Raw genomic sequence first — 15,346 nt, forward strand, 5'->3', positions numbered from 1 at the left:
TCAGAACTAGAGTTCAGAATAATGGTTATACAGAAACTAGCTGGCTTGAAGAAAGTATAGAAGACACTAGAGAATCCCTTTCTAGAGAAATAAACGAACTAAAATCTAACCAAGTTGAAATCATAAAGGGTATTAACAAGATGCAATAAAAAATGGAGGTTCTAACTGCGAGGATAAATGAGGCAGAAGAGGGAATTAGTGATAGAGAAGACCAAATGATGGAGAATGAAGAAGTTGAAAAAAGAGAGATAAACAACTACTGGATCATGAGGGGAGAATTTGAGAGATAAGTGATATCATAAAGTGAAACAATATTAGAATAATTGGGATCCCAGAAGAAGAGGAAAGAGAGAGGGGCAGAAGGTATATTGGGGCATATTATAGCAGAGAACTTCCCTAATCTGGGGAAGGAAACAAGCATCAAAATCCAGGAGGCACAGAGAGCCCCCCCTCAAAATTCATAAAAAATATGTCAACACCCCAACATATAATAGGAAACTTGTAAATCTCAGAGACAAAGAGAAAATCCTGAAAGCTGCTTGGGACAAGAGGTCTGTAACCTACAAGGGTAGAAACTAGATTGGCAGCAGACCTATCCACAGAGACCTGGCAGGCCAGAAAGGACTGGCATGGTATATTCAGGGTACTCAATGAGAAAAATATGGAACCAAGAATACTTTATCCATCTAGGATGTCATTCAAAATAGAAGGAGTGATAAAAAGCTTTCAGGACAAAAAGAAACTAAAAGAATTTGTGATCACCAAACCAGCCCTATAAGAAATGTTGAAAGGGATCCTATCCTTTAAGCAAAGAGAGCCCCAAAGTAACATAGACTGAAAGGAACAGAGACAATATACAGTAACAGACACTTTACAGGCAATACAATGGCACTAAATTCACATCTTTCAATAGTTACTCTGGATGTAAATAGGCTAAACGCCCCATTCAAAAGACACAGGGTATCAGATTAGATAAAAAAGCAAGGCCCATTGATATGCTGTCTCCAAGAGACTCATTTTAGACCCAAAGACACCTTCAGATTTAAAGGGAGGGGATGGAAAACCAAACAATTTATCATGCTAATGGACATCAAAAGATAGCTGGGGTGGCAATCTTTATATCAGACAAATTATATTTTAAACCAAAGATTGGAATAAGAGATGAGGAAGGACACTATATAGTAATGAAAGAGTTTATCTAACAGGAAGATCTAACAATTGTAAATATTTATGCCCCTAACATGGGAATAGCCAATTACATAAGCCAATTAATAGCAAAATCAAAGAAACACATTGTAATAATACAATAATACCAGGGGACTTTAACCACCACCCCTCATTGCAATGGATAGATCATTTAAGCAGAAGATCAACAAGGAAGCAAGGGCTTTGAGTGACAAACTGGACCAGATGGACTTCACAGATATATTCAGAACATTCCATCCTAAAGCAACAGAATACACATTCTTCCCAAATACATATGGAAAATTCTGCAGAATAGATAACATACTGGGTCACAAGATAGGTCTCAACTTGTACCAAAAGATTGGGATAATTCCCTGCATATTTTCAGACCATTTTGAAACTGGAACTCAATCCCAAGAGGAAATTTCGAAAGAGCTAAAGAGCATCCTACTAAAGAATGAATGGGTCAAGCAGGAAATTAAAGAATTTTAAAAATTCATGGAAACAAATGAAAATGAAAACACAATTGTTCAATTCTTTGAGATGCAGCTAAGGCAGTCCTAAGAGAGAAGTATATAGCAATACAAGCCTTTCTCAAGAAACAAGAAAGGTCTCAAATATACAACCTAACCTTACACCTAAAGGAGGTGGAGAAAGAACAGCAAACAAAGCCTAAAACCAGCAGGAGAAGAGAAATAATAAAGATTAAAGCAGAAATCAATAAAATATAAACCAAAAGAACAGTAGAACAGATCAACAAAACTAGGAGCTGGTCCTTTGAAAGAATTAAAAGATTGATAAACTTCTGGCCAGACTTATCAAAAAGAAAAGAGAAAGGACCCACATAAATAAACTCATAAATGAAAGAGGAGAGATCACAACCAACACCGAAGAAATACAAACTATTATATGAACATATTATGAGCAACTATATGCCAACAAATTAGGCAATCTGGATGTGTTCCTAGAGACACATAAAATACCAAAACTGAAACAGGAAGAAATAGAAAAGCTGAACAGAACCATAACCAGCAAAGAAATTGAAGCAGTAATAAAAAATGTCCCAACATATAAGAGCCCAGGGCCAGATGGCTTCCCAGGGGAATTCTACCAAACATTTAAAGAAGAATTAACACCTGTTCTTCTGAAGCTGTTTCAAAAAATGGAAATGTAAGGAACACTTCCAAACTCTTTTTATGAGGTTAGCATTACCTTGATCCTCAAACCAGGTAAAGACCCAACCAAAAAGGAGAATTACAGACCAATATCCCTGATGATGGATGCCAAAATACTCATCCAAATACTAGCCAATAGAATCCAACAATACATTAAAAGGATTATTCACCACAACCAAATGGGATTTATTCCTGGGCTGCAAGGTGGTTCGACATCCAAAAATCAAACAATGTGATACATTACATAAATAAAAGAAAGGAAAAAAGCCATATGATCCATTCAATAGATGGAGAAAAAGCATTTGACAAAGTGTAGCATCCTTTCTTGATTAAAGCTCTTCATACTGTAGGGATAGAGGAAACATACCTCAATATCATAAAAGCCATCTATGAAAAGCCCACAGTGAATATCACTATCAATGCGGAAAAACTGAGAGCTTTTCCTCTAAGGTCAGGAACACGGCAGGGTATCTACTATCACCACTGTTGTTCAACACAGTACTAGAAGTCCTAGCCTCAGCAATCAGACAACAAAAAGAAATAAAAGGCATCTGAATTGGCAAAGAAGTCAAACTCTCACTCTTTGCAGATGACATGATACTCTATGTGAAAACCCAAGACTCCACCCAAAATTGCTAGAACTCATACAGGAATTCAGCAAGATGGCAGGATATAAAATCAATGCACAGAAATCAGTTGCATTTCTATACACTAACAATGTCACTGAAGAAAGAAAAATTAAGGAATCAATCCCATTTACTGTTGCACCAAAAACAATAAGATACCTAGAAATAAACCTAACCAAAGAGGTAAAGGGTCTGTACTCTAAAAACTACAGAAGACTTACGAAAAAAATTGTGAATACACAAGGAAATGGAAAAACATTTTGTGCTCGTGGATTGGTAGAATAAATATTGTTAAAATGTCTATGCTACCCAGAGCAATCTATATGTTCAATTCAATCCCTATCAAAATACCATTGACATTTTTCACAGAGCTGGAACAAACAATCCCAAAGTTTGTATGGAACCAGAAAAGACCTTGAATAGGTAGCGGAATGTTGAAAAAGAAAACCAAAGCTGGTGGCATCACAATGCCTGACTTCAGGCTCTATTACAAAGTTGTGATCATCAAGACAGAATGGTACTGGCATAAAAACAGACACATAGATCAATGGAACAGAATAGACAACCCAGAAATGGACCTTCAACTTTATGGTCAACTAATCTTTGACGAAGCAGGAAAGAATATCCAGTGGAAAAAAGACAGTGGGTCTTGGGAAAATTGGACAGCCACATGCAGAAGAATGAAACTGGACTATATTCTTACACCATACATAAAAATAGACTCAAAATGGGTGAAAGACCTAAATGTGAGACAGGAATCCACCAAAATCCTAGAAGAGAACGCTGACAGCAACCTCTTTGGCCTCAGCCACAGCAGTCTTGCTGGACACGTCTCCAAAGGTAAGGGAAACAAAGGTAAAAATGAACTATTGGTATTTCATCAAGACAAAAACTTTTTGCACAGCAAAGGAAACAGTCGACAAAACCAAAAGACACAAAAGACACCCTACAGAATGGAGAAGATATTTGCAAATGACATAAGAGATAAAGGGCTAGTGTCCAAAATCTATAACGAACTTATCAAACTCATCACCCAAAGAACAAACAATCCGATCAAGACATGGGCAGAAGACACGAACAGACATTTCTCCAAAGGAAACATCCAAATGGCCAACAGACACGTGAAAAAATGCTCAACATCACTTGACATCAGGGAAATACGAATCAAAACCACAATGAGATACCACCTCACACCAGTCAGAATGGCTACAATTAACAAGTCAGGAAATTACAGATATTGGTGAGGATGTGGAGAAAGGGGAACCCTCTTACACTGTTGGTGGGAATGCCAACTGGTGCAGCCACTCTGGAAAATAGTATGGAGTTTCCCCAAAAAGTTGAAAATGGAACTATCCTATGACCCAGCAATTGCACTACTAGGTATTTACCCCAAAGATACAAATGTAGTGATCCGAAGGGGCACCTGCACCCCAATGTTTATAACAGGAAAGTCCACAATAGCCAAACTATGGAAAGAGCCCAGATGTCCATCTATAGATGAATGGATAAAGAAGATGTGGCATATATATATTCTATGGAATATCACACAGCCATCAAAAAATGAAATCTTGCCATTTGCAATGACATAGATGGAACTAGAGGGTATTATGCTAAGCAAAATAAGTCCATCAAGAAAAAAACGATTATATGATCTCACTGATACGTAGAATTTAAGCAACAAAACAGAGGATTATAGGGGAAGAGAGGAAAAAATAAATGAAGAGGAAACCAGAGAGGGAGAAAAACCATAAGAGACTCTTAATCATAGGAAACAAACAGGGTTGCTAGAGGGGATGGGAGTGGAGGGATGGGGTAACTGAGTATGGACATTAAGGAAGGTATGTGATGTAATGAGCACTGGGTATATATAAGACTGATGAATCACAGACCTGTACCTCTGAAACCAATAATGCATTATATTTAAGTTAATTGAATTTAAAGAAGTATAATGCAAAAAAAGAAAAAAGAAAACTATGTAAATCAGCAAGGTATACATTTGGTTGCAAATAACAGAAACCATCCATTCGTGGTTTAAATAGAGGTATATCTGTATCGTACAGCCAAATGCTTTACCTCTTTGAAAAAATAAATTGTGAATAAATGAAAAAAAAAACATAAAGGAAGTAATTTATAGTGATACAGTAATAGCAGGTATTTTAACACCTCACTTACATCAATGGATAAGTCATCCAAGAGAAGATTAACAAAGAAACTGTGGCTTAAATGACAGTTTGGACCAGATGGCTCTAACAGATATATTTAGAATATTCTGTCCCAAAATAGTGGAATACACATTATTTTCAAGTGCATATGGAATATGCTCCAGATAGATCACATGTTAGGCCATGAAATAAGTCTTCATAAAATAAAAATGATTGAAGTCATATCATGCATCTTTTCTGACACAATGTTATGAAACTAGAAATCAACCACTGGACAAAATCAGGAAAGAAAACAAATACAAGGAGGCTAAATAGCATGCCACTAAACAATGAATAGGTGAGGGGACATAAAAAAAATACATGGCGGGGCACCTGGATGGCTCAGTGAGTTAAGCATCTGCCTTCAGATCAGGTCATGATCTCAGAGTCTTGTGATGGAGCCCCACATCGGGCTCCCTGCTCAATGGGGGGCCTGCTTCTCCCTCTCCCTCTCCCTCTGTGCACATGCTCTCTCTCTCGCTATCTCTCTCTCTATCTCTATCTCTCTCAAATGAACCAATAAAATCTTTAAAAAATACTTGGAGACAAATTAAAATGAACACACAAAATCCTTAATCTTTGGTATGCAGCAAAAGCTGTTCTAAGAGGGAAGTTTATAGCAATATGGGCCTACCTCAGGAAGCAAGAGAAGTCTCAAATCCCAAAAATCTCAAAAACCTAACCTTACATCTAAAGGAGATAGAAGAAAGAAAACAACCAAATCCAAAAACAGTACAAGGAAGAAAATAATAAAAATTGGAGCAGAATAAATGAAATAGAAACTAAACAATCAATAGAACAGATCAATGAAACCAGGAGCTGGTTCTTTGAAAAGATAAACAAAATTGATAAACCTTTAACCAGACTCATCAAAAAAAAAAAAAAAAAAAGAGAGAGAGAGAGGAACAAAATAAACAAAATCAGAAATGAAAGAGGAGAAATAACAAGTGATAACACAGAAATAGGATTATGGGAGAATATTATGAAAAATTATATGCCAACAAATTGGACAACCTAGAAGAAATGGATAATTCCTAGAAACAAATCACCTTCCTTAACTGAACTAGGAAGAAATAGAAAATTCGAACAAACTGATTACCAGTAATGAAATTGAATCAGTAATTAAGAATTTCCCAACAAACAAAAGTCCAGGTCCAGCTGGCTTCATAGGTGAATTCCACGAAACATTTACAGGAGTTAAAACCCTTTCTTCTTAACTATTCCAAAAAACATAAGAGGAAGGAAAGCTTCCAAATTCATTCTATAAGGCCAGCATTAATCTGATAACAAACCAGATAAAAACAATATAAAAAAGAGAACTACAGGCCAATATGTCTTATGAACATAGATGCAAAAATCTTCAACAAAATATTAGCAAACTGAATCCAACAATACATTAAAAAAATCATTTACCACAATCAAGTAGGATTTATTCCTTGGATGCAAGGGCAATTCAATATTTGCAAATTAATCAATGTGATACATCATATCAACAATAGAAAGGATAAAAACCATGGGATCATTTCAACAGATATAGAAAAAGCATCTAACAAAGTACACATTCATTTACGATAAAAACCCTTAACAAAGCGGATTTAGACGGAACATACCTCAACATAATAAAGGCCATATATGAAAAGCCCACAGTCAATATCACAGTAAATGGTGAAAAACAAAGCTTTTTGCCTAAGATCAAGAGTAAGACAAGGATGCCCACTCTCACCACTTCTATTCAGCATAGTACTGGAAGTCCTAGCCACGGCAATCAGACAACAGAAAGCAGTAAAAGGAATCCAAATCACTAAGGAAGAAGTAAAACTTTCACTATCTGCAGATGAAATGATACTGTATGTAGAAAACCTTAAAAACTCCACCAAAAAACGACTAGGGCTGATAAATGAATTCAGTAAAGTCACAGGATACAAAATCTTCTAAAGAAATCTGTACACTAATAAGGAAGTAGCAGAAAGAGAAATTAAGAAAACAATCTTATTTACAATTACACCAAAATTAATAAAATAAACTTAACTGAGGCAGTGCAAGATCTGTACTCTGAATACTACAAAACACTGATGAATGAAATTAAAGATGATACAAATGGAAAGATATTCCATGTCCATGGATTTGGAAAATAAATATTGTTAAAATGTCCACACTACACAAAGCAATATACAGTTTTATTGCAATACCTATCAAATTACCAGCAGCATTTTTCACAGAACCAGAACATATAATCCTAAAATTTGTATGGAATGACAAAAGACTCTGAATAGCCAAAGCAATCATGAGAAAGCAGAACAAAACTGGAGGTATTACAATCCCAGACTTCAAGATGTACTACAAAGCTGTAGTAATCAAAACAGTATGGTACTGGAACAAAACTCGACACATAGATCAATAGAACAGAATAGAGAGCCCGGAAATAAACCCACAAACATATCTCAACATAATAAAGGTCATTTATTTAAAAAAACCACAGCTAACATCGTTCTTAGGGGGAAAAACTGAGAGCCTTTCCTCTATAGTCAGGAACAAGACAAGGGTGTCCCCTCTTACCACTTTTATTCAACATAGGTACTGGAAGTCCTAGCCACAGCAGTCAGACAACACAAAGAAATAAAAGGCATCCAAATGGTCAAGGAAGAAGTCAAACCTTCACTATTTGAAGTTGACATGATACTATATATAGAAAACCAGAAAGACACCACCAAAAAACTGCTAGTACTGGTAAACCAATTCAGTAAAGTCGTAGGATACAAAATCAATGTTCAGAAATCTGTTGCATTTCTATACACCAATAATGAAGTGACAGAAAGAGAAATTAAGGAATTAATCCCATTTACAATTGCACCCAAAATAATAAGATACTTAGGAATAAACCTAACCACAGAAGTGAAAAACCTGTACTCTGAAAACTGTAAAACACTGATGAAAGAAACTGAAGGTGACACAAAGAAATGGAAAGACATTCCATGCTCATGGATTGGAAGAACAAATATTGTTAAAATGTCTATACTACCCAAAGCAATCTATACACCTAATGTAACCCTTATCAAATTACCATCAGTATTTTTCACAGAACTGGAACAAAAAATCCTAAAATGTGTATGGAACCACAAAAGACCCAGAATAGCCAAAGCAATCTCAAGAAAGAAAAGCAGGGGTGCCTGGGTGGCACAGCAGTTAAGTGTCTGCCTTCGGCTCAGGGTGTGATCCCGGCGTTATGGGATCGAGCCCCACATCAGGCTCCTCCGCTATGAGCCTGCTTCTTCCTCTCCCACTCGCCCTGCTTGTGTTCCCTCTCTTGCTGGCTGTCTCTATCTCTGTCGAATAAATAAATAAAATCTTAAAAAAAAAAGATAGAAAAGCAAAGCCGGAGGCACCATAATTCCAGACTTTAAGTCATATGACAAAGCTGTAGTAACTAATGAATTGGTAAACACTACATCAAAAATTAATGATGTACTATATGCTGACTAATTGAACACAATAATTTTAAAAAATAATAAAAACAAAAATGTGATTCACTAGGAAAAAAAAATAAAACAGAAAAAAAACCAAAGCTGTAGTAATCAAAACAGTATGATACTGGTACAAAAATAGACACAGATCAGTGGAACAGAATAGAAAACCCAGAAGTAAACCCATAATTATATGGTCAGTTAATCTTCAAGAAAGCAGGAAAGAATATTCAATGGGAAAAAGACTGTCTCTTCAACAAAGTGTGTTAGGAAAACTGGACAGTAACATGCAAAAGAAAGAACCTGGACCACTTTCTTAGGCCATACACAAAAACAAATTCAAAATGGATGAAAGACCTAAATGTGAGAAATGAATCCTAAAAATTCCTAGAAGAGAGCACAGGTAGTAACTTGTCTAGACATCAGCCGTAGCAACTTTTTTCTAGTTAGATCCCCTTAGATAAGGGAAAGAAAAGCAAAAATAAAATACTGGGACTACATCGAAACAAAAAGCTCTGCACAATGAAGGAAGTAATCAACAAAAGTAAAAGACTACCTATGGAATGGGAGAAGATATTTGCAATGGCATGTCTGATAAAGGGTTAGTATCCAAAATATATAAAGAACTGATACAACTCAACATCTAAAAACCCAATTTAAAAATGGGCAGAAGACATGAATAGGCATTTCTCCAAAAAAGACATCCAGATGGCCAACAGACACTTGAAAAGATGCTCAATATCACTCATCATCAGGGAAATGCAAATCAAAACCACAATGAGCTATCACCTTACACCTGTCAGAATGGCTAAAATCAACAACACAAGAAACAACAGATGTTGGCAAGGATGTGGGGAAAGGGGAACACTCTTGCACTGTTGGTGGGAACGCAAACTGGTGGGCCACTCTGGAAAACAGTATGGAGGGTCCTCAAAAAAGTAAAAATAGAGTTACCATAGGATCCAGTAATTCCGCTACTGCTATTTACCCAAAGAAAATGAAAATACTGATTTGAAAAGATACATGCACCCTTATGTTTATCACAGCATTATTTACAATAGCCAAGTGTCTATCCATGTATAAGTGGATAAAGAAGATGTGTTATAAACATACAATGGAATATTACTCAACCATAAAAAATAATGAAATCTTGCCATTTACAGCAACATGGATGGATCTAGGGGGTATAATACTAAGTGAAATAAGTCAGTCAGAGAAAGACAAATACCATGTGATTTCACTCTTATGTGGAATTTAAGAAACAAAACGAATGAGCAAAGAAAAAATAGGCAAACCAAAAAACAGACTCTTAAGTATAGAGAACAAACTGATGGTTACCAGAGGGGAGGTGGTTGGAGGATGAGTGAAATAGGTGAAGGGGATTAAGACTACACTTATCATGATGAGCACTGAATAATGTATAGAATTGTTGAATCACTACATTGTACACCTGAAACTAATATAATAGTGTACATTAATTATACTGGAATTAAAATAATAAATTAAAAAATAAAAAATAAAAAGGAGACCCTGGCTCCACAAAACACAAAAGATAAAAAGAATGGAAACTTACTTTCAAAATCACAGATTCTATAGCTGTGTTGTTCTGCTTTATCCGACTCCAGGCCTTTACAATATCCACCACAAAATCTTCGACTGCTGAGCACAGGAATCTGCAAAGATAAGATAGATGGGACAATGTGATATGGACCATGAGATTCAGAACCCTTCTCTCTTATGAAGTCCACCTTGTACCTTCTCTTTCTTTCTGTCTTTCTTTCCTGATCTGTCTTCTCTCCTTCTCCTTCTTCTCTCCTCTCCCTTTATTTTTCCATTTCTTCATGTACATATTGTCAAATACATGAGTACCTAAGAGAGTTTAACTAGCATTTCTTAGCCCTAAATTCAGAATTTCCAGAAAAGAAAATTCAGTTGATCCAACTTGAGTCAGGTTTTCACCCTGGGTCAAATCAGCTATGGTTTAAGGGCCCATATAATTTAACACAAACATAATGACTTTGAGAGGACTGTCCTTGGTGGGGGGAGTGTTTATCAAAGGAGAATATGGAAGACTCATCAGGAACCATCCAACTGTCCCAGGAGGAATGAATGACCCACATATTTGGATGGGCAGAATGTGTTGTTTAGGTTATGAGAAGGGAGCTGTCATCAGTTCTATAGAGACCTTTCCCAACATCAGATGGAAAGCAAGGTGTCCCTACTGTAGAGAGTTATGTTATGCTCTTGAATAGTGTGGAATGTTGTTTCCCTTCTGTAATCCTTCTTCCAAATCTCTGGCTCGTAATTTTGTCTTGTTGGAATTGCAGGAGCCCTCACCTCAATCTCATCTATTCTTTCCTAAACTTTCCATTCAGGAGGTCTGAGTCAGGAGAAATTTGATACTTTCCTTGGCTTCAATACCCTAAGCTATCAAAATGAGCTCCTTCTCTGACTGAGGAACAGCGCATGAAGGGAAAACAACATCCCAGTTTGAGAGCCAAAGGAAGACTGACCTGGTTGCAATGATCATCTCTGTGGGGTACTTCGCCTTCAGGATTTTGTTCAGCTCAGTGGTTGCAGATTCTAGATGTTGGATGGCAGCAGCCTGGGGGGAAAAGGAGTGTTCAGCCCTGGAATCTTAGGACTGGGACACAGTCTGCTGCCCATCCTTATCCCCTCGTTATTTCCTACTTACTCTACCAACAACTCAACTGCCTCTCTGAAAATAATCACAATCAAAGAATTCTTGTTGAAGAGCCCCATAGATACTCTTAGATCTGTGGTCATTTTTAAAAAAAGAGATGTGTATTGTTTGCTCTCATTTAAATAATCCTCAAAAACTCATGGAGGTAACTTTTTGTTCCATATTTCAAATGAAAAATCTCATATTGCATAGCTAGTAAATAATAGATCTGGGATTTGAACCCATATCTTTTCAATACCAGAGTGTTACCTCTTACTATAATAATATTAGTAATAATAATAGCATTCACTTATATAGTACTTACTATGTACCAGGCTCTGTTCTACACTATATATAAATATTTTCTTATGTAATCCTTATAATAACCCCATTTCACAGAACAGCAAACTGAGGCACAGAAAAGGGGTAGCTGATAAGTGGCAGAGCCAGGATTTGATTCCAGGTAGTCTGGCTCTTGAGTCTGTATTCTTTTTTTTCCCCCTAGGCTTCTTGCCCAATGTGGGGCTTGAACTCATGACCCTGAGATTGAGAGTCACATGTTCTACCAACTGAGCCAGCCAGGTGCCCCAAGTCTGTATTTTTTAAAAAATATTTTATTTATTTATTTGACAGAGACAGTCAGCGAGAGAGGGAACACAGAGGAAGAAGCAGGCTCCCAGCGGAGGAGTCTGATGTGGGACTCGATCCCAGGACTCTGGGATCACGCCCTGAGCCAAAGGCAGACGCTTAACGACTGCACCACCCAGGCGCCCCCCGAGTCTGTATTTTTAACTACAGCTTCTACTCCTCCCTCTCCCATCACCTCCTACATTCAAACATCCACCAAGTCCTGATGATTCTATCCCTCCCATATGTCTTAAATATGCCCACTTCTCCTTATCCCTGTTACCACTTCACCAGTCCAAATCACCATCATCTTTTGCCTAGACAATTGCAGCATCTCCTCTCTTTTCTCCTTGCCTCTAGTCTTTATTCTTTCAATTATTTTTCCACGTATCATAGAACTCTTCTGCTTAAAACCCTTCTATCAGATAGCAGAATCTATCTATTAGATAGCAGAATGGATAGATGGAGAGATACGTGATAAAGCAAGTATAGTGAAATGTTAATGGTAGACTCTACCATTATATACGTGTGTGTGTGTTTGCATACTTATTGGCATTATATATCTCAAACTTTAATATAATGCCTAATAATATGTACTGTGATATACATATAGTAGATGGCCAATAAAATGTCATTTATATTGAAATAAGCCTTATGTCTTTGAGAGTTACATCCTGTAGGCTAGACTCCTAACTAACTCCACTATTGAGTTCAAGAAGCTAGTATGTTTCAGTGTTCCAGTTTCAAGATGGCAGAGGAGCAGGAGACCTAAAGTTCGTCTGGTCCCAGGAATTCAGCTAGAGAGCAACCAAACCGTTCTGAATACCTATGAACGCAACTGGAGAATGAAGAAAAGAGTAGCAGAAACTCTAGGAACAGAAAAGCGACCACTTTCTGCAAGGAGGAGAAAAGATGGCGGAGGAGTAGGGGACCCCTTTTTCATCTGGTCCCCTGAGTCGAGCTGGATATGTACCAAACCATCCTGAAAACCCACGGAATCAGCCTGAGATGCAGGAAGATACATCTGGATCTTTACAAATGGACATCTCCAGTGCTGAGTATTGAGGTACGAAGTGGGGAGCCATGAATCTGTGCACAGATATCGGAAGATAAACGGAAGGGGGAGGGAGCCGACACACTCGGGCGCTGGGAAGCAGTAGCCACCTGTACTGGGGAGCGGGCAGACTCGCGGACCGGCACCCGTGAGAGAGCAGACTGAGACCTTGAGCCTGGGAATGCGTAGGACCAGACTGAAAACCAGAGCTCTGGGGCGCTCATTGGAACTGGACTAAAACCAAGAGCTCAGGAGCGCGCACGTCCAAACTGAAAACCGGAGCTGCTGAGCGCACACTTGAACCAGAATGAAAACTGGAGCTCCGGAGCATGAACAAACCACACTGAAAGAGGGAGCTCGGGAGTGCGCGCAGGAACTGGGGGCAGCTGACGGTGTTAGAAGCACAAAGGACAGAGACGTGCCAGCCCTGGAAGTGAGGGCTGGGAGAGTGGCTGTGGGGCGCACAACCCGGGACACTGCAGGGTTTTTAGCAGCACTGACAGAAACAGAGTTAAAGTAGCCCAGAGAGTTCAGTGGAGAGCAGACTGTGATCTCTCTGTTCTGCGACAAGAGGCTACGATACGGCCACTGCTGCTCTGACTCTCAGAAGAGTCACAGAAAACCGCCAGGGAAAGCCGCCAGAGAACAAAAGCCTGGAAATACCAGCTCACATTGTGCCCATCCCCATCCCATCCCCCCTCGCAGGGGACAGGGCGACTCTACCCAAACAGGGTTGCCTGAGTATCAGCGTGGCATGCCCCTCCCCCAGAAGGCAGGCTGAAAAATCGAGAAGCCCACATCCCAAAGGTCCCTATAAAACAAGTGTACGCTGTCTGGGTCCTGGTCAATAATTTGGGCTCTGGGCATCCCTGCAACCTCTCCTCATCAGAATGATGATGAGGAGAAATCCCCCCCAGCAAAGAAAAGATAATGAGTCTGTGGCCTCTGCCACAGAAATGATGGATATGGATACAACCAAATTGTCAGATATGGAGTTCAGAGTAACAATGGTCAAGATGATGTGTAGGCTTGAAAAAAATATTAACGAGAATATAGAATCTTTAAGGGCAGAAATGAGAGCAAATCTGGCAGAAATTAAAAATGCTATGAATCAAATGCAGTCTAAACTAGATCCTCTGATGGCCAGGGTAAATGAGGCAGAAGAACAAATTAGTGAATTGGAGGATGGGATGATAGAAGAGAAAGTTAAAACAGAAACTTGGTTCAAAAAAATCCAATCTCAGGAATGTAGATTACGGGAGATTACTGAATCAATGAAACGTTCCAAGTCAGAATCATCGGCGTCCCCGAAGGGGTGGAGAAAGAGAGAGGTCTAGAAGACATATTTGAACAAATTGTAGCTGAAAACTTCCCGAATCTGGCAAAGGAAACAAGCATTCATGTCCAAGAGACAGAGAGGACCCCTCCCAAGGTTAATCACAGCAAAACTACACCACATCACGTCATAGTGCAATTCGCAAATATTAGATCCAAGGATACAGTATTGAAAGCAGCCAGGATGAAGAAATTCCTTACATACAGAGTTAAAAATATCAGAATAACGTCAGACCTGGCTACAGAGACCTGGCAAGATAGGAAGGGTTGGCAGGGTACTCTCAAAGCTCTATCCGAGAAGAACGTGCAGCCAAGGATCCTTTATCCAGCAAGGCTGTCATTCAGAATTGATGGAAAGATAAGGACATTCCAGGATCGGCAGAAACTGACCAAATTCATAACCACCAAACCAGCCCTACAGAAGATATTAAGGGGGTTCTATAAAGTAAAAAGGCCCCAAGAGTGATACAGAACAGAAATTTACAATCTATAGAAACAAAGGCTTCACAGGCAACATGACATCATTAAAATCATATCTCTCAATAATCACTCTCAATGTGAATCACCTAAATGCTCCCATAAAACACCACAGGGATGCAGATTGGATAAAAAGACATGATCTACCCATTTGTTGTCTACAAGAGACTCATTTTGAACCTAAAGATACATCTAGACTGAAAGTGAAGGGATGGAAGACCATTTTTCATGCTAATGCACCTCAAAAGAAAGCTGGGGTAGCAATTCTCATATCAGACATATTAGATTTTAAACTAAAGACTGTTGTTAGAGATACAGAAGGACACTATATTATTCTTAATGGATGTATCGAACAAGTGGATATGACAATTGTAAATATCTATGCCCCCAACAGGGGAGCAGCAAGATACACAAGCCGACACTTAACCAGAATAAAGAGACATATAGATAACAATACGTTAATAGTAGGGGACCTCAACAGTCCACTCTCAGCAATAGACAGATCACCTAAGCAGAAAATCA

At 38.4% G+C, this 15,346-nt stretch overlaps 1 protein-coding gene across 1 annotated transcript in view; it reads right to left on the minus strand.

Moving 5' to 3' along the window:
• Positions 1–15,346, minus strand: part of DGKK (diacylglycerol kinase kappa) — a 174,727-nt gene that overhangs the window by 34,440 nt on the left and 124,941 nt on the right. The window contains exons 13-14 of the mRNA XM_026513437.4: positions 11,162–11,253; positions 10,222–10,321 (exon numbers count right to left, since the gene is read on the minus strand). Coding sequence (XP_026369222.2) covers positions 10,222–10,321; positions 11,162–11,253 — 192 coding nt within the window. The remainder of the gene's footprint in view (positions 1–10,221; positions 10,322–11,161; positions 11,254–15,346) is intronic.

This window comes from Ursus arctos, chromosome X, assembly GCF_023065955.2.
Source record: "Ursus arctos isolate Adak ecotype North America chromosome X, UrsArc2.0, whole genome shotgun sequence".
Lineage (NCBI taxonomy): Eukaryota > Metazoa > Chordata > Mammalia > Carnivora > Ursidae > Ursus > Ursus arctos.